Source organism: Tympanuchus pallidicinctus, unplaced genomic scaffold, assembly GCF_026119805.1.
Source record: "Tympanuchus pallidicinctus isolate F22 unplaced genomic scaffold, pur_lepc_1.0 scaffold1, whole genome shotgun sequence".
Classification (NCBI taxonomy): Eukaryota; Metazoa; Chordata; class Aves; order Galliformes; family Phasianidae; genus Tympanuchus; species Tympanuchus pallidicinctus.
The window spans coordinates 56169901-56196093 of record NW_026294618.1 but is presented as its reverse complement, the minus strand read 5'-3'; the positions used below and the strand labels follow the sequence as shown (position 1 = coordinate 56196093).

General features: G+C 41.3%; 1 protein-coding gene across 1 annotated transcript in view; it reads left to right on the top strand.

Annotated features, from left to right (window-relative positions):
• The window catches only part of TXLNB (taxilin beta), a 36123-nt gene extending 16547 nt beyond the window's left edge, over positions 1–19576 (top strand). The window contains exons 5-10 of the mRNA XM_052674748.1: positions 3326–3520; positions 5107–5226; positions 9416–9490; positions 13647–13739; positions 13949–14044; positions 15209–19576. Of these exons, the coding sequence (XP_052530708.1) occupies positions 3326–3520; positions 5107–5226; positions 9416–9490; positions 13647–13739; positions 13949–14044; positions 15209–15982 (1353 nt within the window). The 3' untranslated portion in view covers positions 15983–19576. The remainder of the gene's footprint in view (positions 1–3325; positions 3521–5106; positions 5227–9415; positions 9491–13646; positions 13740–13948; positions 14045–15208) is intronic.
• Positions 19577–26193: the final 6617 nt, after the last annotated feature.

The window sequence follows — 26193 nt, the reverse complement described above, 5'->3', positions numbered from 1 at the left end:
AGCAATAGCAACTCATTTCTTTGCATTGTGTTCATGTTCTGCCAATTATCTGACAGTCTGGTGGCTACTTGATGTCTTGTAGTGACATAAATCTCTCCTGTCCTTCCTGCTACAGGCATTAAGCAATGACTTTCATACAAATGTCACAACAGTCAACAGTTTTGATTATGGGTTTGGCTCTAAACTGCAGACCTGAAGCTCAGATCAGGCTGCCTGGGAGTGAGTAGAGCTCACTGAAAATGTGGAATCTGCAGTAACATCATTTCTGCTGATAGGGCTTCAGCAGATTAACAGTTGTCTTGATTTGTCCTAGAGAGAAATAAGGACTAGAGATGACGTTGCACTTCTATTTGCAGATTATTTCACATTCCAGCACTAAATCCAAACTACAGAATACCTTTGTCTTAGTTTTACAGTTTAATTTTAGTTTAATTCAATGCATTTTTTACATTTTTAGCAGTAAAACACTGGAGAGTGATAGCAGTACTGCTATAAGACACAAGAGTATACCTTGTATAGGGCAGATAGTACGAAGATTAAGGGCAGAGGAAAGGGAACAATAGTTTAAGTCTGGATTTTAGTCTTCCACAAATGGAAATCAAAAAAGAATTTACAATGTTGTTTTTATTTGTTTTTCTCATTAGAACTGAATGCCTAATTTCGAAGTGTTTAAAGATTAAACAGAGTGTGACAGTGTGGTTCTCGCATCATTATAAATTCACCATGGTGATGCCAAGAACTCACTGCCCCAAAAACACTCTTCTCTGCTCCCACAACCAAGCAAGGCAGGGGCACTGGGTTCCACACAGTTACAAGGGCTGTAACAGCAGTAAATGAGGGCAGTCTTCAGTCCTCCCAGATGGGGACAAACTTCCTTTTAAAGGAACTTCTTAACAGTGTGGAGTCTTGAAATGGGAGAGATTAAGGCACCTACTGGAAAAAAAAAAGGCCACATTATGGGGCCAAGTCTAAAGAAAGAGCTGGGGCTGTAGCCTTGTGATAATAGTCTGGGTGATGCTGATGGCTTGAGGCTATCAGACTGGGCCTGCCCAAGTGAGGAGATGAAGAGGAGCAAACTCTTGAGGCAGAGCCCATATTACCTTAAGGTAATAGAATCTAGAGTCATACAGGAGTGGCAGTGTTGCAGGCAGCTCAGTGGTACAGCACAGCACCAGGCACAGAGAGCTCTTGTTTCCCTTCAAGGCTCCTTGGAGTCCCTGTGGGGCACACCCTAGCTCCCACAGACAGATATCTTTTGGCTTGTTCTCCAAAGGAGAAGAGGTCAAGATAAATATTCTGCCGTGCATCAGGAGGCTTCTTGGTTTTCGGTATCCTTAACCATGAATTTTTGCATTCTGCATGTACTCTTTATAATTATTCAACTCAGAAGGAAGGATGAGCAGGATGCAATATTCTCTGTGTAACACATCCCCTTTTCTTAAAATATATATATATTTGCATGATTACTACTCTCAAGATATCTAATTTCACCTCATAACAGAGTTGTTAGTGTGACTTACGTGCAAGACACCAGTTTTTCATTTTACATTCAGCTGGATTTATTACTTCAGTGAGCTTTAAATCAGAGCAATGACATTATGCTATGACACTGTTTGGTCCATTAAAACAAAAAAAATATTTTTGAAGAAGGATGTTTCAAAGCCATGGAAATAAGATTCCAGACATACAAGTTTAGTTTCTCAGTCTGCCTTTGACTTCTTGAAGGGAGGGCACCTTGTTGCTTTTCTCCTTGCTCAGGGCTGCGCCTATGCCATAGAGAAGAAAGAGCCATGAGCAGTTTTTAAACAGCATAGGAGAGGTAAAACAAAGTTCTGATTTAACTAAATCTATGAAGGAACTCAAGTTTTTGTGTTCAATTTTGGCACCAGGTTTTGAAGCAGGAATCCCGTACCCCTGAGCCATTGCCCAGTTCACTCAATAATTCCACCTCTTCTGAGTGGAAGCCCTTCTGGAGTCACACTTCGCTGTATTCTGTTTGTGAGCACACACACATGTTCTTGTGTAAAGTGCAGAGCACAAACAGGATTTTGGAGTGATTTCTGCTCATTATTGTATAATTAGCAGATGGCTCCAACAGTTTTCCTCCTGTCATCCAAGGCATTGTCATCTCTATAACATCCTGGCAGCAAAAGGACAAATGTCCTCTACCTTGAGCAGCAGTTGTTCAAGATCACTCTTGTGATTTGCATGCTAAGTAGAGCTGGGGCATAGAGCTGGGGCACTTGGTATTCAACTTGCTTTAAGAATAGGACCTGAATCAACACCCTTTCTGTCACATTTATGATATAAATTATACCTCACTCGAGTCAGCAAAAGCTTTATTCAGATGTATTTACAGAAAATATGCATATGCAGTGTTATCAGAGACTTTTATGTAAATGAATAGCTGAAATAGTCAAAACCTTATTAGAGTGTGCCATTTGCATGCTGTGGAGAGATTTCTTAAAATGGTTCTGGCATGATTTGTAACAACAGTAGATATGATACCAGCCATTTCGTATGAGAATTGCATTCTCCATCAGGGCAGGCTGCCCTGGAAGTAAACAAGCGGGAAATAAAATTGTCCATACTTTGTGATTGAAAGCAATGAATCTAAATTATTTCCCCATTCTCTTTCATAAATAAAACGAAATCCAAAACAGAATTGCAATAACTGGTGAAAACATAATCCATCAATCTTTCTCCAAGCCAGGTTCTGATTCTCTGCTTTGATTCTTTGAGAGCCAGCCCACGATCTTTCTTTGATTCTACCCATTCAAATAACTGTCAGTTAGAAGGTAAGGGAAGGAGGATTGCAAAGGGATTCTACAGAAAATTATCCCTCTTGAAAAGTGGAAACCTCAAATTCCATAAACCTGATACGAGGATTTCTAGTTAAAAGGATGCGTTTTAAAGAGTGAATTTTAAATTAAATAAAAAAAGAAATTTGATAAAAGGGCTTTCAATGACTTTCACTAAATACCTTATTCCAAAGCAAAAGCTGTGCTGCAGTTTCATGAATTAAGGCATGCATGAACATCCCCTTTTCAGGGATTGCTTTGATCTGAATCTGTGCTTTACATCCATCTTTACACATGCAAATTCTTAGTTCTATAATTTTTTCAAGACCACTGTATAATTTGCTCTGTAAATTTAGCATCATGCCTAATGTTGGAGCACATGAAAGCAAGAAAATCTCTGAAGAGGAATATAAACACAGATAATCCTTCAAAGAGTAGCCTTGTGCTACTCTGAAACAGTTCCTTTTGGAACCGCTTTTATTATGCATCTTACTTACCCTGTCTTCTCTCCCATTTGAATACAGGAGGAAACAATTCAGCGGGCACGGGAGGAAGATGAGAAGAGGAAAGAAATAACAAACCATTTCCAGGGCACACTGAGTGAAATCCAGGCTCAGATTGAGCAGCAAAGTGAGAGGAACATGAAGCTCTGCCAGGAGAACACAGAGCTGGCAGAGAAGCTGAAAAGCATTATTGACCAGTATGAGCTGCGGGAAGAGGTGAGCATTGCAATGCCCACGGGGACCAGCAGCAAACCCCGCTCCATGGAGGGAAGTGGAAAGCACTCTGAACATGACATCCCCACTGACCATCATTTGGGCATCTCGTGGGTAGCTTCTGCTGTGCTTTGCTGTCCAGTTGGGGCTCTACATGCATCAAACCAGCAGGATGCCACATGGAAAATGTGGGTGAAAAGCTGACCCGATGGCACCCTGCATGCAGTACTCGTGGCAGCTCTAATGGTAATGGGGAAAGGGATTGAGGTTCTCATGCAGCAAGATGGCAAGCTGCCTGCTAATCTCTACCCCCGTTCACTCACTGCTCCCCCCAAATCCCAAAGGACTCCAGAGTGCTCACTGAGCACCTCCCAGTTCTATCTTTTTGGACAGCCCAGCCCACTGCCAGATGTACTTCTGATCCCCCCAGACACAGGTTGATGAGGTGACCCTTCCCCAGAAACAAAGCTAATAACCAGGGTAAAGCAGACCTTTTGCATTGGAATAGACTCCTCTTTGCAGGAATAACGTTTACAGTAAAATCAAGTAGATAATAGATGAATTGAAAATTACATCTCTAAATATAAACATTAGAGCAGTTCAGAAAATTCCCAAGCTCCCATTTCTGTGGTGATTTTATGACAAACACTAGCACATATTGCAGTGGGTCTTTTTATTGTTTCCAAATGTGCTTATTGTGTGGCTCAGTGCAACCAGACAACATTATCATACTGAATAAAACATGAGTAACCTGTCCTCACAATCTGGAATGCCCGATGCAATACACTAGTTCCTAAATCTGTTGCATCTTGTATGAAATCTTGCACTGAATGAAGGAAATGTGCATTCCTGTCTTATTGTTTCTATGAGAGGAAAATGTAAAGCAGAAGGATGTGCTCAGAATATTGAGCTCTATCTAAATGCAGCATCAGTGAAGAGTGCAATCAGCAACACTCACCTCCTGAAAGTCACTGCGGAGAGAGAAGTTTTACAGGCCATAGGAGACCTCTGGCACATCTGTCCCACATCCCCTCTCATTTACCCAAGCACTCCAAGCCCACATTATCTATGTGAAGCCAGATCAAATGGGGTGTACTAGGCATATATATACAATAGGAGCTGCACACGCACTCCCTAAGAACTGGAGGTGCAGCCTGTCATCACACATTTACCCACACAATGGCTTAGAACCACAGGCCACTTAGCAGCTCCAAAAAAAAGTGCATCCCCAACATATTTGTAATTGATGGGCAGCTTTATAATCCACAACTATATTGGATTATACAGATGACTTTATACGCGTATTGTGGAACTGGAAAAGATGCTAATTGTTTGTTGTTGTTGTTGTTTTTGTTTTGTTACCCATCAAAATAGATGATGTAAACACATTTCCTTTCCTATGCAAATTCTGGCACAGTTTGTTCTTATCAGCACCATGGCTTTTTTGTAACTGCAGTGGGTTGGGAAACTTCCTGCTTTGCAATATTTTTGTCTTCTGTGTGTCCCAGTAGATAGCTGTGCATGCATGAGCATGAAGGTCTGTGTACACAACTAAACCTGCACATTCAGCAGAATTTATTCTCTTGCAGCACCTTGACAAAATATTTAAGCACAGAGAACTTCAGCAGAAATTGGTGGATGCCAAGTTGGAGCAGTCTCAGGAAATGATGAAGGAAGCAGAGGAGCGACATCAGAAGGAAAAGGAATATGTACTTATCGTGCTAATCTATCTGTCTTTTACCTAACTGAAGGTCAAGATGAGAGCTGCATAATATTTCAGTAATATATTGGTTATTCTGGTCCAAGCCATGACACAGGAGCAGGGTAGCATAAGACAAGGATTTATTACTTCTGATAGTGCTTGATGCAAAGCAGTAGCATCTGAAAGGCTATTTTCAGGAGCATTTATAGATTTTGAAGATTGTGAGCAGTAGGTTATAGCACAGACTTCTCCAGCCAACTCACCACTACTGCTCTGCTGATTTGTCACAATGTGTCAAATGATGCCATCAGTTTTTTTCAAAGGCTCTGATATTTGATACTCCATCTCTTCACATGGTAAATGATCACATTTAAACAAGCAGGGTTTGTGCTTGTGATTGAATCAGTGGAAGGCCAATATCCCACCAGGCTCAGAGTCTCCCCAGTCAACCTTCTGTGTGTCCAGTTTTATAAATGGAGGTGACCAGGAGCTGATGCAGTCAAGTCCACCTTTTGGGCAGTCCTGTGTGAAACCAGGAGTTGGACACAATGATCCTTGTGGGTCTCTTCCAATTCTAGATATATATTATACGTAATATATAATATTATATATAATATATATCTATATAATATATATAGATATATATTCTGTGATTCTCTTCTGCAGAGCCTCCCTCTCCATGTTGGTTCAAAATGTACTTCCTCAGGCTGCCTAGCATTTTCACAACTACCTAACATCTACCAACATTCTTCACTGGCACACAGATCCTTTTCTCAGCAGTGGCTGCAGCCAAGGCTATGCATAGGGAACTTCCAGGCTCTCAACAGCTGAAAGAAAGCTGTAGTCCCTAGCAGTCCTCTGACTAGCTCAGGAGTTGCATCAGAGAACTCTGAGAGGATTTTTATTCCATCCCCATGTCTGGAAAGAGATGTCATCTCCATCTACATACATACAGGAGTGGGAGATTTCCTTTCTGGCTTTGCTGAACATATGACTGGCATCTATGAAACAGCAGATTCAAAAACAAGCTACAAAGCCTTTAAGCTGTGGGTGTATAATGAGATGCATTGTGTTCAAAGACTTTTTCACACTACTGAAGCTAATGCTCAAAAAGACTTGCCTTAGAGGGAGTCAGGTGATATATTAGTAACATCACTTTGGAGCAAGGTAGCTTTAGCTGGAGAACATAAGTGATTAGCCAAAAGCCATGCAATGAGTCAAGGCATAATCAGCACATCCCAATTCATCAGTCAGCCCAGCACCCAGATAGCTGGCCTACACTAGTCTCCCACCTCACTCATAATGCCAAGCTCTTTCTCCCACCCATTCAGCTATTGTGTGAGAGTATGCATGTATATATATATGTATGAAATCAAGATGTTTTTGACTGAGTCCTTTCATTTAGGGTTACCTCTCATTAGCTCAATTGCACAGAGTCAGAGCCCTTTCTTCAGCATCCTGTCCATACCAATTCTCTGCATACAAATTTTTACATCCTTGTACATGAGTTTTGCTGCAGGACTTTTCAGATGTCTTTAAATGAAAATCTCTGTATTCTTTATCTATTTGATTACTCCTTGGAGGCTCACTTTGATGTTTTCCTACACAGTTCTTCCACACAGGAATCTTTGCTCCTATACAAAATTTCTTTATTTCATTTAGGGAGAGATGTCCTCTCCTGCAGAGCATGCAAACCACAGCTCAGTAGGCAGAATCTCTTACAAAATTGTCTTATTGCTTGCACAATTCATTCTACACATACAGCAAGAATATGGTCCCCTATGTAAGTAGCAATCATCCACACTGCATAGCAGCATGATGGCCCCCACAGGGTTAGCCTGATCTAAGGATGCAGTTTTACCATCATCCCATAACTGCTCAGCACTATTTGTGACTCTCCCAACATACCATATGTTTTTAGCACTCATAAAGCAAACTCTGAACTGTAGTTAATTGCAGTTTAAAGCCTCTGTGACTTTCAAGTGTGTGACTGAAAGGTAATGATCAGATGTCTACATAATTGGAATATGCAAAGTATGGCAGCAAAAAAGAGAGAAACAATTTTCACAAAGCCATTCCCTAGATCTATGTCATTAAATGGGAATGAGTGTTCTTGTTCCTTTAGCCACGAGCATGATATGACTGCCTGGGCCTTCAGCAGCTATCATAGCTCTAATTATATTGTATAACATCACCACACTTCACTGAAGTGCTGTTTTGTAAACACCACATTCAGTATTTATTCGTTTCATTATACAGGCTCCTTGTTACTACTTCATAGCCGATTAATACATGTATCGGTTCTCCTGATGCAGTTTCTCTCAGCTTGGTGTTTGCAGATGACCCCAGGCTGCAAGTTAATTTGGGCAAACCTCTCTGAGGCTTGTTTCCCTCACAGAATAGTTTATTAACTCTTAGATTTTCAATGGCTACAGAAGTGATATGGGTCAACAGTACAGAACAATTTCATTAGCAGGCAAAAGAAGTGGCTTTTTGTTGCCTTCTTACATCTTTCATACTGTAGCAGAAGACATGGCAGTGCAGGTGTGACCTCTTCATTACCTCAGATGTCCTGGAAAAGAAGGTAACCCTAGACAAGATTTAAGGAGTACAGATAAAAGCCCAGTTCTTGGAAGTAATGACTGGCCTGGGGTTGAGTAGCTCTGGATGTTTTCAAAGCACTTTTCATTAAATCATTTGATCCAGATACCCTTCAAATCCTCGAAACAAAATAAATCACCAAGTAGAAATGAAATCATTCCTGTCCAGGAAAGGGTAGATGTGAATAATTCAGTGGATTTGCATCAGAGGGCCAAATGGATGGAAGAAATGTTTTTCTAGTTTATATATAAATATATATACGCTTAAGTTTATATATTTATGTACAATAAATCTTATTCACTCTCTTTGCCACAAATAGCTGGAGATGGAGAGAATTCATTATACTGTTCAACCAGCATTTGTAAGGTGTGTCCTCTTCCCTTTTTCCAGGTGGCATTAAGTAGTTTGAATGTGTTATTTCTAACTAAATGTTTAGAACCAAAGTTTTTACTATAATCAAATACTTTTTCTACATGGAATTCTACTCACCTTTCACTTCCAATAGAAGTGGGTTCTACTGACTTAAACAGAACTTTTCTGAAAATGCTTCAGAGTCCAGCTTTGCCATTTCAAATGGTACAATTAAGTCCAACAGAAGAAATTCTGTGGCAGACTAAATTATTTATATCCTATGTCATCATTTCTCAAGTTGCCACTTGCATTTTTTTCCTGAAATACATTTGGCCTAGCCAGTAAAAGTAACACTTGATACATGTTTGGCAGACAATAGACATTTCTTTAATGCTTCAATAAATATTTCATTTATTTATCAATATTCATCAATATTTCATGCTTTCAGATCAAACCAATTGCTAGACTATTACTAAGCACTTTGAAAGTGCTGATTTCAAACTGCACTCTGTAGCAGTCTGTGTATCTCTTTCCTACAATTTCCTACCCTCAGCTGATCTTCCAGTGTGCAGTCCACATGTCCAAATGTCATTTTACTAATACCCTGAAAAAGGGATAACATCTTCCCAGGAGCAGCCAGGGATGAAACTGCAATCAAGCTGTTCCTGGGCTGCCTTCTTGATCTAAGTGAGGCATTTATCATCCTGAGCTGGGTGTCTCCTCTGAAGGCACGTCAGTGAAAAAGAGCTGTAAAACAACAAGACACCAGAGCTTGTTTTTGTCTGACACTATGCATTCCCTTCCTGGAAGCTTGCAGATTTTTTTACACAAGTCTGACTGTGAACACATCTGTAGGCTAAGTACTGATCATTAATGCAAAAGAAAACATACCGTTCACAGGAAATCAGGAATTTAATCTGAGCTGCACTGAAATGACAGTACCAGAAGGTGTTGTAACCATTCTCCACAAGTCACACGAAGATATGGTTAAACATCATACCTCTTAGAGCATATGATACTGCACTTCTCATTCTAAACAGGTTTTGAACTAATATTCAAGTATCCTTCTTCTTAGGATAGCAATAAATATTCTATCTTGCCTAATTTCTCCAGCTACATTTATATGAGAGTTAAATCACTACTTACTAAGTCAGCAGTAACAAAAGCATATGAAGCTGTAGATTGAGGGTTTCCGGCTGATAAAACAGGATCTAACAATTTTCTCTCTGTTGCTCAAAACACAGCTCCTCAATCAAGCTGCAGAATGGAAGCTACAGGCCAAAATGTTAAAGGAACAGGAGACAGTCCTGCAGGCACAGGTGACGTAGGAGAGGTGATTGCATGGTGTGTCTTTGTTTGCCCATTTTTAGCCCATTACACATATTTTAGGTATTCAAATTATTTTTTGTGAATCCTTTCTAGCTTCGTTCTTCATCACACAAACTGCTGTGAAGCCAACACAGCGTCCCATACTGCATATCACACTGTGGCATTTATGAGTGTCTACAGTGCTAAACCACAAAACAGTATGAGTATCTTGGCTTGATTAATTAGCAGAAATATCCTGCATGCATGCCTCTAATCCAGCACAATGCTGAGGTATAAACGTGAAACACATACACCAAATTGGAACTGATGTGCTATGCAGTTGGGGTGTAACAACAGAGCTTTTATCAATTTTATCTTGATTTTTGACAACTGAGGGCTTATACAAGGGACCTCTAGGATTTCAGTGTTAAGTTTAGATTCTGAAATATTCTATAAAATAAAATGATTTCCCCAAATTATATTAAAAGTCAGGCTGTAGCAAAAGACAGTAGAGCAAGAAACAGGCAATGGATAAAAAGTTACCTCCTACGCTTTGAACGCAATGCAATAATCGACCTTAAATGCAAGTGAGAAATCTAAATGATATGACAGACTTTCATATCAAAAAGAGACAGCATCAGTAGATTTTCCTACACTTAAAAAACTAGCCATGTAAACTTATCTTCTTCCACTTGTCTGTGAGAATGGTCCCTCCCCACAGAATTTTAGGGCACTTGGTCCTGCAGCCATTCAGCTCCTCACCCATCAGCAGGGATATTCAGTGCCCTTGCTTATGGCTTGGCACACTACTAAGTTGTTCCAGTTCTGCTCTTGCAGACGATCCAACTCCTATCTGTTGAGCAGTCAAGAAGGGCTAGAGTTAAAATGACAACCTGGAGACATGGTAAGAGAGCTGCTGTCCTTCATAAGTTTTTTCCAAAGACTGAGATAAGCAGGTAGCACACTAAAGAACATCACATGAACTGCTGTGGATACTTGTTTGACAGGTTCTGTGATCAAACCTCAAAGGCCTCCAGCTGAGTTAGTCCCAAATGCAGGTCAATTTTCTGAGTGGTTTTAGTTACACTTTTATGTTCAGCTAGCAAGAGTTTTGTATGCAGGCAGACCTCTATAGCCAGTGTAATGAAAGGGAAGGTACTGATAAGAACCAGAATATATTAAGCACACATTTGAAATGGAAAAAAATGGTTTTAGAGAAAATCCAGTCAAACAAGCCTGCAAAGGCACTGATAATACATGTGCCCCTTGCAGACTTGCTTATATTAAAATTAAGGGGTTCACGTGCTGAAGTGAAACATGCAGTTAGTTGTTCTTCTCAAGTATGTGAGCTCTGGCACCTAGACAGCAGCCTCCACTTGGAATTACTGAGAATAATAATAATAGTAATAATTAGTACTGTTTCCAGTATGGTAGCATTGATGGATCTCCCTCATGGACCAGATGCCACCGTACAAGCACAAAACAGAAAGAGCATAAAAGCTCCCTGATGCATGAAATAACAAATAAATAATTGCAGGACAACTGCATGGACATTATGAGAACACACTGGTCAGTGAGACAAGGAGGAGCCATAATATAGTTCTTAACCAGAGGGCAGTTGGCATGTGGGCACAGCATACTGCTGGAGTTCAAGGAGTATTTGGACAGCACTCTCAGACATAGGGTTTGGATTTTGGGTGGTGCTGTGTGGAGCCAGGGGTTGGGCTCCGTGATTCTTATGGGACCCTTCCTACCGAGGATATTTTATGATTGTAAGAGAAGGTCTCAACTCAGGCTCTCGTGCCAGTCTCCTCACCTCGCAGCAGATGGCTCTATAGAGCCATCAGGTTGACTGAAAAAGCACACTTGGCATCAGGGTCCCATCTATATGGTGGCACTCGGGCTGCTAAAGTAAAGCTTTCCAAGTTTCTGTTTGCGTATGAGTCACAGCCCTGGCTGCAGTCTAACATAAATACACAGGCGTATGCTGTTCATCAACGAGCTCCAACATCAGCAGCCCAGAGCTCTGCAGGGATTAACCTGCCATGCATTTACCAGCTTGGCAGAGAAGGGCTGCAACCAGAGGTGCGTTCACAGCCACCAAGGCCCTAACTGCCTCATTTAAACTTAGCTTGGGCAAATCCACACTACACTGCAATTATGGCAATGACATATTCCCAGAGGCACCCTAACAGCTAATCAGAATGAAAATAAATCATAATATAACTATATCCAATTTGAAAATCAGGACTAAACCTACCCCATTATTAGTGACATTTTCTATATCCTCTTTCTCTCAGTGCAGCGTCAAGGGAAATGTGCACTGGCAGGCACCAGGGGAAATAAAAGCTCCTGGTTAATCATTTTTTCAGCTTTACACTGGTGTGGGAGAGGGCAGCTGGTCTCGTCAGCTGCTCAGAGCCTCTAACTCTTCTGCACCCACCACACAGCCTTCCAATTGCTCTAACAAGAGCTATCAGGCTGGGCTGATGAACTGTCAAACCATCTCAGCATTGTTGGGGTGCCTAGGGACCAAAAAACATCTGAGATTATTTCAGAACAGCTGATATCTGTACTTTATAGAGAGAGCATCCTTCATGGTTTTGGAAGCACTTCCCCACCTGGGATGAGGGGAGGAAAAATAAATAAATAGATAAATAAAAGGAAAAGGAGAAACTGAGGGAATTTGATATAAAAACCAAACCTCAGATCTTTAGAACAGAGTTTTTAAAAACATTCACAGATTTATGTGGAAAAACAGGGAAATATGGCTTACAACAAAGTGCAGCCACAGATGAACATTCATGTGACTACCAGAGGTAAACTGATAGCAAAATACAAACCCTGCCTAGTCTTAAATTCTGGCAAACTGCTAAAGATCTTTTTTCTGTTCTTCATGAAATGAAGTGAAGCTAGCAGAAGAGGATGCCAGGAGATTATTTTCACTGTCCTTGCTGGCCTTGCCTCCAGCTGTAGAACACACAGGCTGCAAAATAGAGCTGACAGAGAGCCCACTCAACTCTCCTAAGCTACAGAACAGGGATGAATGCAGGTTGGCCTCATGCAGAGGCTGGGCTTTGCTCAGAAGCAGGGTGCCCCCATGTCAAATAACACAGGGAAAGAGTAGAGATGCTCCTATTCAGTGGTGGCATAAAGTGAAGCATGGAGTGTTGCCTGATGCTATGGACCCGAGCCACAGGGCTAGGATTGCAATGATAGGAGAGGTGAAGTGGTTACAGTTTGATGTGGTGATCGTAGAGTCATAGAATCAGTAAGATTGGAAAAGACTTCTAAGATCCTCTAGACCGACTGTCAACTCATCACCACCATGCCCACTAAGCCATGTCTCTCAGTGCCACACCCACGTCTCTTGAACACCTCCAGGGTTTTCACTATGCCTTTTCCCCAGGTCTCTCAGACTTCAGAAGCAAGGTAATCAGGAAAACACCTAGCTCTTATCTGGCTTGCTGGGTATCTGATAAGCCAGGTGAACAGCTAGATGAATCAAGGCTTAGTGCTAGCTCAGACACGGTTCTGGATCTTACCTAGAGCTGACCCCATTGCCCAGTCCTACCCCACATCAGTGGTCATACCAACTCAGGATAGTCCCTGCCACGCTCCAGTAGCCCAGTGCACTAACAGAGATGGCTCACTTAACCCATTACCACTTTCTGTTCCATAGGTTACCCTAAAGAAGTCAGCCTCTATTGTATACAGAGCTTGTGAAGAAAACAGGGGGCTGGAAATCTAGGCAGATTTTAATGCTGTCCTCCTGAAGCCTCTATGGAGTTACTTAGGGAGATGTTTCCACTAATCTTCCACTTCTAGAGAATTCTTTCATTTCTGGGCAACCAACACAGAGACATCCTAGCTGCAGCATTCATGAACTCAGCATCCATAATTCCCAGATCTTTTTAAAGGTCACCAGCCCAGGTCTTCCTATTCTTCATTTTATCTTTCTGCAACAAACAAATGATAATAGTTTGCAATCTTAAAAATATACACAGAATTTTAGGTCACTTATATTGGTGCTTCATTAGTATCTAAACACATGTCCAAAAAAACCCCAACCTATTGTATTATCTTCTACTTAAGCAAGGTATTATCATTCAGTTCACTGCTCTGGAAACTCTGAAATCATTGTTTTTCTTTTTCTTGTTAATGTAGATCACTCTCTACTCCGAGAGATTTGAAGAATTTCAGAAAACATTGACAAAAAGCAATGAAGTGTTTGCTACCTTCAAACAGGAGATGGAGAAAGTAAGTAGCAGCTAACATCTGAACTCTGTTCTTGACACTTCCATTTTGAAATGTCACAGTGAAGTAATTTTAACTGGGATTAGGACATTTCTGCATATCTTGGAGAACAGTTATGACTACAGACAGAGACCTGAGTGAAAGGGCTGTCCTAATTCCATCTGCAGTGTGGGACTGCTGTTGTGATTCAGCTTTTCTTCTTGATTTTATAGATGACAAAGAAAATGAAGAAGTTGGAAAAGGATACTGCTACATGGAAATCCAGGTTTGAGAACTGTAACAGAGCATTACTGGATATGATTGAAGAGGTGAGCGGGCTTTTTGATGCACCCCTTCCACCACATAACAGTTTAAGTGGGAAATGCAATGAACTGTCAAAAGTAAAAAAAAATATATACGTTGAATCTAAGGGTCATTTTTTTCAAGTTACCTTGGTTATTGGATCTTTTAAAAGAAAAAAAAAGACAAACATCACAAACATCACAACTACTGGGACTTTTAGATTATACTGAAATATTCATTATGTCCACAACAAACTGAACTATGTAACTGTGAATTTTAAGTGCTCTAAAAATGCATGATAGTGAATGCTCTCACAGAGAAGCAAATTGGCATTAGTTCACTTTAAGATACTTTCTTTCTGCATAAGAGCATTCACTCAGAGTGTAAATGTGCCGTAGCAAATGAATTTTAAATTCACTTCTTTTGTTAACTTCTTGTGCAGGCAAACTCTAAGAGCCAAAAGCAAGCATTGTGTCTCACTATAGTTTTAACCACAATGTCAGAGAAACAGTGCAGAGGAAATTAGTAAGCATGTTGGAACTCATTCAGATAAGATAAGAGCCTGCCTGAAGTTTCAGCCCAGACTTACAATGAACTTGGACTGGGTCTTTCTGGCTAGTTTTGTAGTTCTGTTCATTTCTATGGATTTTGATATTTCTTGATTCCTCACTGGGTGTAGAAGCAAGAAAATGTTCAAAGTCAGGCAACTCTCACAGAATCTAGAAGGAAAGTTAAAAAGAAAAAAAAGTAACAGAGATTCCCCCCTCCCCCCCTCCTCCCCCCCAAAAAAAGAAAACAAAACAAAAAACCCACACACAAAACAAACAAACAACCCACACACTCAGCCTCATTGAAACTGAGGTTGAGGTAGGATTTTGGATCCATTTCTGTATGAAGATACAGTATGTTCTTCTATCTCTACAGATTGTTGACAGGTGTTCCTGCAAATATTTCTTGGTGAAATCTTTATGGCCAATGTTAATGCAGTACAGAAACAAGGGCAAATTTCCTCTTGCAGCCTTGGTACCAAAGGTCATCGTAATCGCAGAGCAGTTTGAGAAAGCCAGACACCTTGCAGAGTCCTGTGAGGACTGCCTAGATCTCAAATTGTTTCCTAATTGCTAATTCCACAAATGAACTACATGCACACAAACTCAGCCTGTGCCTTTGTCTAATGTCTCTGACCACAGAAAGCCATGAGGACCAAGGAATATGAGTGCTTTGTGTTGAAAATCCAGAGGCTAGAGAACCTTTGCCGAGCTCTGCAGGAAGAGAGGAATGAACTGTACAGAAAAATAAAACAAGCACAGCTCCCTGAAGAGGTGAATGGAAATGATATCTTAGAAGAAGACGACGATGACAATACAAACCCTTCCTCCAGTGAGCAGGCAAGCATTGAGCTGTGTGCTGCTGACAAGAACATGCTGCAGGAGCTAGCTGAAGCTTTCAGGGTGTCCCACTCAGCAGAGGAGACCTTTCCAAGCAACAGAAGCAATCCAGAGACATGCGATGTTCAAATGTGTAAAGCCATCTCTGTACCAGAACTCCCCTGTCATCTCACCTCACAGTCAGAGGCCGGGAACCACTGTGAGCAGTTCAGCATGAGCACATCAGGACCCCCTGAACACATGCCAGCATCCTCTGAAAATACAACAACACCCATTGAGAACATGCCAAAGCCCACCAAAAGCATGCCCATGCCCAGAGAAATGGTGCCAACACCTACAGAAAGCGTGCCAATACCTACAGAAGGTGTGCCAACATCTCCCAAAATCATGCCAGCAACCCCTGAAGGTGTGCCAACAACACCTATGCAAAACACATCTGCTCCCCTTGGAAATATGCCAGCATCCACCAACAGCACACCAAAAGCTGTAGAACACGTGGATGATATAGCAGAGCTGTTTGTCCAGGATCAGCCTGCAGAGCAAAAAGGGGATACAGATATGGAAGCAGTAGACTGAAGACAAAGAAGAGTTCAGGCTCATATTAAACGAACCACAGTTCTACTTCGTTTCTCAAATTCGTTTGTTTTAAAAAAAAAGTGAGTGCTAAAACACATATAAAAATACATACTTGTAGACAAATATAATGCACTTCTCTTTGATACCACTATGCAGTTTTACTTGGTCTGCATGTTTTGCTGTCCTTCATGATTAAAGCATAATATTTTCTTAATGATAGGAAAATTCAACAAAATTACAGTATCTTTTTTCTCAGTCATGAGTCATCTCCTTCAACAAAATAATTTTGAAATGCTGAAGTTATATGTTTCAAAAATCATTGCTATTTTCATACATATACTTAAAGTCTCATAATTAATTATATCTGTTTGATATATTGCAATAAAGGATGGCCTACTTGGAAATGCAGAGATCTCAATAAATGAGAAAGGAGTCTGTGATTATAAAGTAAAATAGTGAAATCATCAGTGTGGTCAGCCATATCCAAAGTGAGCTGTAATAACAAAAGGTGATGTTGAATGAGTAGAGTAAACTACCACGGAGCACTATGTGGACTGAATACCCACCAACTTTTAGTCTTACTCTGGATTTGTCTTTTCTGCTTTGTACTTGACAAGAGGTTTTGTTTTCAACAGAACAATGGGAGAAGGGAGATCTTTTCTAGATTCCTCATAAAATGACTGAAAAGAACACTAATTCCTAAGATGATGGTAATTCCCAAGGTAGGGATTACAAACTTCTTTCTGCATCTAAAATAAGCCCAATTGTTTGTCATACGATTTGGGAACATGATACCAATAGAGGGACTCCTGCCTGCTGTCAGCCAGCAAATGAGCTCTGAAGCCTGGAAGTTCAGAAGCTGGGTGCAGACTCCAGCACTTAAGCCAAGGCAAAAGGCAGAGACTACACCAGGAGATATCCCTGTAATGATGCTTCAGGATGCTGTGATCCCTCCCGGGCACAGCCACATAAACCTCTGTTCACTGAAGGTTCCTTCTGACTCTGTTGTACATGCTGATGCAACCAGGAGAAAGGCATGCACTTATCTGTCACCCTGTTCAAGTCAGCAGCCCAGAAGCAAATGCACATCAGGAAAGCAGGAATCTCTGTTCTTTCTGGGGACCAGATGTATTTCCACTTCTCTTCTAAACAACTCTCCTATCTGCTTATCAATACACCATTGCCTAGTAATTTCTTCCCCGTGTCAGAATTGCCAAACCAGAAGTACTGATTTTGACATCAAGAACAAGGATGAGGAAGGAAGCAGGTAAGGGTGTAGCTACCAAGACAGCTGTCAGGTCTCAAGCAAGGCGAGTAAGATGGCCCTAGGGAAGAATGCTGACAAAAAATCCTGTTGGCACATCTCCTGCTTTTCATCTTCTTCCTCTGAATGCAGTCTAAGTCTTCTGCATTGTGATCTGAATAGCGTAATAATCTGAAAAGGGCAGTAACATGAGATATACAGATGCTGGAAAGCTAAATATTACAATCAAACAAACCCACGGCTAGAGAAAACTCGCAAGCAGCCCTGAAGGAGAATCTGATCATTTAAGCCAAAATTGAAATACAGTTGAATCAAGAGAAAAGATGCCAGCTTTGGCAGAATGTGGGCAACTGTGGTCACACATTCTTTCCTGCAAGTCACCCTCCAAAAGTGAGGTTTGAATCTTTGCTTCCTGCTAGCATGTCAGCTACCTGGCTGAGTACATCTGCATCTGCACTGCTCATTCAGCCACTGAGAGCTAACTCAAATATACAGAGCACAATTTGCAAACGTTGGTTATTCAAATATAGATCAACAAGTAGCTATTAGAGCTACAGATTCCAAAGGTAGATGTCTTATATTAAGCTGACAGGACTTATTTCATGCCTTTAATCACCTGAAAGTGGATCATTTAAGTCTTAAGCTCTTTTTATAAGTAATAGAGATAATAGGCGTTTCTTGAGGACAAGTCATCCCCTGGTAAAACAGACATCCCAGACTGAAGAAGTCTTTCTCTTCTCTGATTCTGAATCAGCCCAAAATAACTGTCTTAAATTTAAAATGACAAATATTAGGTGTCTACATTAGTTAGGTAAGAGGAATCCCACCACACACTCAGAATCAAGGTCCTAAGCAAGTCAACCAAGGCACTCTGAAAACCAAGACACTTATGTGCCTGTGAAACTGTTAGCTTATAATAAAATTTTATCCTAAAAAAACAAGTTGTATTCACTGATTTACTTATAGTTTCTACTGCCTTGAGTCTGTAGAAATCTGGTTTCCATAACACGCTCTGTTTGTTTTTTTTTTTTTTAAGAGTGGTTTTAAAATTAATGTAATTTATATACCTTTTCTTTTTCTTCTCTTTCTTGATCTCATTTGATTCTGTTGTCAGTTTTGGAATTTCCTGCATGTAACCAACTCTTATTTTTTTAAAGTAGGCCTTTAGAATACCTTTAATTGTTGTGGTTGTCTCATACAGTCAAATATTCAATTACATAATGACAATGATTGACATGTCCTTGTAACTTGGTTCCATTTTGCATAAGCATTATGGTCACGTTTTCAGTTACATAACAGTTGCCTCATACCTTCCAACTTCAACAGGGAGACAAGGATCCTACAGATAAAAAGTTTCTACATAGTTATGATTGATTCCTACAGCCTCGTTCCTCATGAATAATTACACAACCTCCAGGGAAAGATCACTCCCACTCTATTTCTCCTTCCTCATTTTGGCCTTCTTTCATTTTTGCATCTAAAACTGCACTCACATTCTTGCAATTCTCATTACTCTAAGAACTTCTACCCACATGCCAGTTCCTTCTGCTCTTCCATGCTCTCTACCAACTTGCACTTCATCCCAGCAGTTTCTTCCTCATTCTCAATGCTTACGTACAATGCTGAAAGCTTTTACTATGGACTTGGCCTCATGTGTTTGCAAGAGATGGAAGAACAAAAGCATAGGGAAGATTCTGGCTGGCCCCAGACTGGATGGAGCATTTACAATCACACCATAGGGGTGACTTACATGTAACCTCATGGCCTGTAGGAGGCAGCACCCTCAACAGAGGCAGAAAATCTAGAAAATTTAGTTGTGTACCCATTCACCATCCATAATGTCAGACTGGCAATTTAAGCTGACATTACCATTCCCGTGTTATTTAGTTTTCCCTCATTCATTTCACCATAAGCTGCTGGCCTCCTCTTGCTGTCTTCCAGTACTGGTGCCCTATGCAAAACTGCCCCTTCACATAGCAGTATCCTCATGAAAAGCCTTTGGGATTGCAATCCGCACAATTCAAGGCACTTGCCTCAGTTACCACTCAAGAGGCAGAAATCCAGCACCCTTCTGTGGCCACTGAAATGCAGTAAGCAGCAGAGATGCATGCTACTTCCCTACAGTTCATCCTTACAACCAATCTGTTCCTGACATTGCCAGTCTCATCAGTCCATCTGCTATGGTTGCTCCTTCAGCCTTGCTTATATTTCATATACTTTTTTCCCATACCATAAGGCACAGATCTGGGGCGAGGAAAGGTGGCAATGGTAGCTGTATCCTTCTGTACTCTTATTAAAACCAATTAATTCATTGCTGTATTGCTTCCAAACCAGCAACAGCCTTTGATTTGCAAAAGCTGCAAAAGAAGAAAACAAAATATGTGTTTTCCTGTTCTGCATGTCTGATCTTAGTCAACTCAAATATTTAACAACTCCCCTGCTGAACATGTAAAACAATCTTTTTCAGCAACCCATAATTTATCCACATCTGAGAGGATTTTCAGGATGACAGCTAAAATCACATCCATGACACTATCATAACACTCTCACCTAATTGCTGTAGCAAAACAACGATATTTTTGCCATCTTGATAGATCTTATCACAGAATCACAGAATCACCAAGGTTGGAGAAGACCTAAAAGATCATCCAGTCCAACCGTTCACCTATTCCCAATAGCTCCCATTAAACCATGTCCCTCAGCACAACATCCAGCCTTTCCTTGAACACCCCCAGGGTCGGTGACTCCACCACCTCCCTGGGCAGCCTATTCCAGTGCCTGACCACCCTTTCTGAAAAGTAATACTTCCTAATGTCCAGATATTGGTGAGAGAGGTGAGGAAATGTTAAAGCCCACAAAAAAAGAGAATTTAGCTGTGGTCAGTGGAAAAGCTGATGTGTTTCAGCTTAACTTTTCCCACAAAAACAGAAAAGAGGTAGAAACAGGCACAGAAATACATAATCCAGGTGACACAACTTCAGCAACAGAACAGCACAAAAGAAGGACACCTATAATATGGTGAAGCATTTTTATAAGCTTTACTGCTAAAGTCAGCTTTAAGTCTCTTTATCAATCAGACTGTAACCAACCATGGATGATACTCTCACCAGCTCTTTGCTATGAGCAGAGTTGTACTCATCAGTATGGAACCGAGACTTCTTTATTGGGGAATTACAATAGGACTTGCTTCGCTCTTGGGCCCACAAGATATCCCTGCATTGCCATTCCCTTCAACCATCAGCTGTGCTTAGCCAAAGGGCAATCGCAAAGAGCAGACAAAGCATGAAGGAGGGCAAGGAAAAGGTGTGAGAAATGGCATTTACAGTGTTTGTGAACTCCCCATCAACTGCTGGCACTAACACAGTTCACCACTTTGCAATGCTGTCTCTCCTATTGAGAAAAGGCTTTCCACATCCCTTTCAAAGATGAAGCAGGAGACATCGGTTGTGACACCACTGGCTCACAGCTTCACTTGAATGGGCCCAGCAGCCCCAGCCACTCATGGCACTCGACCCAACATGATGTGTCAAATTGTCATTGCTGGTAGGCTGCAGATGATCAAGCATGGCATAGGTCAGCTTGTTTCACAGGCACTGTGAAACAAGGCAGCAAGTCTTGCACTTCAGGACCTTGGGGGAGAAACAGCAGCATAAGGGATAAAAAAAGAAAAGAGACAAGGAGAGGCTTAATTGCGTGTCTGTCTCTGACAAAGTTACTAGGATTCACCTTTGAGGTGCAGGTGAAGCACTTGCAATCCAGCCTAAAAGAAGGGCAGCTTTGTCAAAACATGCTAGCCAGCACACACAAAAAAAGATACTGAAGTCGGACTTAGATGTCACACCTTGCAGCCATGAGTTACAAGACAAGAAAGAGATGAAGAAAAATATCTCACATTTGCTGAAAATTAAAACACAAGTTTAAATTCAACAAAATAAGCTCAGAATTAGCAAAATATCCTCTTTCTCGTGACAGAAAGCAAAAACATGTTCAAGAAGCCCTCTTACTTGCATGAATGTTCTATGCATCGATTAGCAGAGGATCAGAGGATCCTAAAATGCTTTTCAAGCTGTAAGTGTTGAGGAATGACTTCACTCCAGGCTGGTGGGCCACTGCTTTGCTGTAAGGCAGAAGCAATGCACAGCAGAAATACAGAGATGAGCAGAGGCTTTCACTAGATACAAGTCCTCAGAGCAGAACCGAACCTCCACACGTCTGGTAATAAAAAGAAAAAAACCTTTTCAATGACTAGTTTATTGCCTATTTTCTGTATTTTGCCCTGATAATTCTGGCACTGCCATCAGCAGAAAATAAAGGTCAAACTCTCTGTGGGTGTAAATCAGAGGAGGTCCCCCCGGAGCCAGTTGAGCTACACATATTAACATCAAATGAGAATCCACTTTCAGGGGCTGAGTTACTGTGCCATTAGCAAGTTCTCCCTTCCTGTGTAACAAACATTATACCCAGCCGATACTTCAGGAGTCCTGAGAGAGGCAGAATGGATTTACTCAATTAGAATTTGGCCAACACATTTCACTTAATAAACCTACTTCTAGGAAGAGTGCCAAGAAGCAATTTTTACTGACCACAAATGGCCACAGCCTCAGCCTTGCAGCTTATCCAGCACCAAGTGCTGCCATGTTCCTACTAACATCCTCTCCTCAAAGATGATCAAGGACACGGCACAATTTCTTGAACCACTTTGCCAACTTCCTACAGCTCTTTGCTCTTTCTCACACTTCTCCCATCTGATGACTACACTAAAGCCATTCAGTTCACTGCAGCTTGCTGGAGATGCCTTGTTAAAAACAGAACAAAATATGATGAGTTTTAAGTTTAATTTCACACCAAATCTGTCTGACAAGATGGTTGGAGCTTGCAGTTGTCACAGTACACATCACCATGAAAAGGGAAGTCCTGTCCCAGCACTGTGTTACAGCTCCACATTACTGAAACAAAAACAACCACATTTTCTTTCCCAGTGCAGTTGCCATACTGGCTTACAATAGGGCTAGAGTGCTAGCACTTCACACAGTTAGGAAACTGAGAGGAGCCAAGAGCTTTTGAGCATCCATATGCCCCTGCACAGAAGCTGTTCATGAATTGCTCACCTGCAAATCACTTCCAGCTTGGGAAGCCAGCACTTTTCTAGACCGAAAAGAGTTACCTCAAATGAAAGGCTGCAGCAATGACTGCCTTCATAGCCCATAGGAAAAGGTTGTCCAATAGCTTTTTCAAAAATCAGCTGAGATTCATCAGTTTTCTGGAATTTCTCTTTTCTCTGTCAGCATGGTCCCTGTGTCCTACAGCAAACACCACAAAGTTTCATCCTACTGCCAGGTAGTTCCGTTTCTGAGAAAGCTGCAAGCTGAACACCTACAATGTCACAGCAATCGTACAGAGAAAAAAACCTTAAGCAAGTCCCAGTGGGAGAGTCAAGTTGTGCTAGTCATGTTTCACAGCTGCTATCTCTTCTCTGGGGTTGCCATCCCCTTCCACAGAGCTTAAAATGCAATGTTAGCATTAGCAGCAGCATGACATGTGGCTTGCTGCCCCATTCAAGGCATCACTCCTGCCAATGCTCTGCACTCCCTGCCCTCCCCAGTGTGGGGCTGTGCTATAACTAGGTCACTCAAAAAATCGGGGAAAAGAAAAATCACCCTCCATATAAAGAACAACTATTTCTTTTTTTTTTTTTTTTTTTAAACTCAGACCATTGCAATGATCCTTTAAATAACTAAATAAAGTATCTCATGAAACTACAACCTTAATTCTAGTCACAGTAAGAGCTAATTGAACTTCATAAATCATTTGCTTGTAAAGCAAAGGAGGCAAATGCACACAGATACACATTCTTTGGCTGCTAACTCCGGAGCATAATGCTGTTCTCAGAGTTAACACTAGCATTTCCACAGATTATTTTGCAGAAATCTCCTCTACTTGGGGACTGAAAACTGAACTTGAAGAGGGAAATTTGTATTTCAAGTACTGACCTCAATTTGTACAGAAACAAGGAAGATGCAATAAGCATTTCACTATGATAACAACCAACTCCACAGTTTGGATTACACTGTGCATTACATCTGCAGGTAAAGGAAATAGAAGCTTTGATATAGAAACCTTTAGTTCTCATACCTGGGAACAGATCACATGCCAGCAGCATGGTGATTGCTTCATGGATCTTCTCTGTATACCTAATCATTCTGGTAGATCCTAACTGGCAGATTACCCCAGCAGAATGTACTGAGTTTCTTTCTTTCTTTATCACACTACAAATGTTATTTAATCAACATCTGTAGACTACAGAATACAAAAGACTCACCTTCCTCTTGCTTCAGAGGCTGAACGAAATGAAAAGGAAGCATTTGTTTCAAGGAAAGAGACAAACACACACAAAGAGAAAAAAACACACCAGAACCAATGTGATTCATGAAATCTTTATTAGAAAAAGTCTTTTACTGTGGGTTGGTAGTGCAGTGTTAGCTCCTGAAACCAGGATTATACCTGAATTACCTCAAATGGAGACCGTTTTGGCCTTAAACTTTTGTTGTCAAACTACTGGTAGACCACCAGCAATTCCACTAGATGCTCCAATAAAATATGCTATTCCAAAGAGCCTGGATAGTAATGTCCTGACAACAGGGATAGCAGCACGATGTTGGGTTGGGAAGAGAAGCACCTGCCAGCACAAGAGATGTCTTAGCAGCAGCATGCCTAGGCCGACTCACTTTTCTTCACCTATCACTTTCAGTATTACTTAACACATTCACATCACTTCAAATTATAAATCAAAATAATCCCAACTCACAAGTGTGGTACACACTGGCATAGCATGTTCAGATATCTCCCGCAAAGAGGAGATTAAAGAGATTTTCCTCTTATGAAGGACTTCATTTACTTTGTGTGTGCATGAAACAGTGGCTTCTGTTAACCCACCCAGGTCCTCCACACCTACAGTTTATCTGCCATTATGTATCTTCAACCTGATAAAACTGCATCAGGTGGCTCTAGATTTAGTAGGAAAATGCTCAAGCAAAGCAGATCATTTCCACCTGGCTTTGCTTGGGAAGGATAGGGAGCAGCCTTTGGAAAATGAAAGGGTTTGTCCACATACACTGGGAATGCAAAATCTTCACTTCCTGCAGCTCCACCAGGACATGTGACACAGCACCACTTGAGTTCTGTTTCCACAAGTTCAGGTTCCTACTGAGAATCATAGAATAATTGTGGTTGCAAAAAACCACTAAGATCATGTGGTTCAACTATCAACCTATCCCCACCATGCCCACTAACTACCATATCTACCCTTTTCTTGAAAACCTGCACAATCAGTGACTCCACCACCTCCTTGGACAGCCTGTACTGTTTTGCAGAACTAAAATTGCCTGGCCATGGAGACTTGGGGGCACACAATGCACATTAGGTGTTCAGCATTGCAATGCTGGAAAAAAGAAGAAAAAGAAAAGACTGCCTTGTCACACCCACCTAGCACAAAGAAGCCATTTTCAGAAGAGCTCTCTACTGGGCATTTGCCAGGGCTATTACAACCAGCCAAGTTTGAACAGTAAACATGCAGCGGCCTTTGTGAAGTTCACAGGTACACATTTCTGTTTTGAAAACTTCCACTGAAATAACTTAGCTAAAAAAGCACCAGTCACAGCTGAAGAATAACAAATGATTAACTAATACTTAGCTTGAAGATTTGGTGAGATGTCTGTGACTTGTTCCCAAAAGCCAAGGGCAAGACACTGGGTAAGTTCATACACTTTGTGCCCTTGCATTACTGATTTCAGGAGTCAAAACCTGCCCAAAGTACCTTCCCCTGTGCCAGTGCAGTGTGTACCACATCAGACAGAGGGAGTCCTGGTGCTATGGAGGAAAGTCAGGCTTCCTTTGAGGTCCTTGCTGCCACACTACAGGTTTCAAAAGCGCAGCAGAGGCTTCTGGGTCTTGTTCATGATGCAGCTAAATGATGCGACTTCAGACACACAGGTTTATCATTAGATAAACTGAAGAAAATGAGAGTTTGCAATTGCACGCCCACTTTCTCTGGCCTGGCTCCCAAAGCAGTGTTTCCACTAATAAGCTGCTGAGTGCAGGAGGGAAAGGATCCAGCAGGAGTCCAGCTGCTCCAGGGGTAGGTGTGTTTGCAGACTTGGCGGCTGCGTGGAGAGCAGCACAGCAGTCATGCCATCAACCTGTGAGCACAGCAGGGCTGGGCTATCCACCACTCCTCACTTGCCAGTACATTTTCATTGGAAAAAGTCAGGCTCAGAACGTGCCAAAATCCACACAAATAACAAACTTCCAGCAAGGCTTTCACAAAGGGGAGAGGAGAGAGATGGAAAGCAGTCATCTTCCTGTGCAATATGGGAGTGAAACCCAGAGGCTCTCCTCCCTTCTTGAGGCACTTGTGCAATGGGCTGTGTCAAGTACTGTGATATTAACCCATGCTGGCTCTAATGATAATGACAGGAAGGAGAGATCAAAGTAAGCTCTTTGTACCTGAAAAGAATTTCTCCTAAGCCAAATTTTATATCGCACGAAAACTAAACTAGACATCAAACACCTTGTTTGAACATCTCCTAGTCTTCCACAAAATCCTAATTCCATCATTTTTTCCCAATCTGTTACGTTAGGACACCCATTCCTCTCACTATGCTCTGCTGTACACTGCCCAGAAGGGCGACTGAAATGTTAATTCTCCCATCACCTCTTTCATTCAGCATGCCTTCAGCCAAATGTCTTCACCTGGCTTTATGAAAGAGACTTCTGATTATTTCATTACCACAAAAGGGATTTATGAGTGTAGCTCCTCATTAATAACATTATAGTTCTTATTAAGAATTCTTTGTTAATAAGAAATCTCCCAAACACGACTAATTTATTCAGTGATCTTTCTCTGCAATAGCTACACTCTGAATTATTGATGCCCAGCAGCTAGAATGTC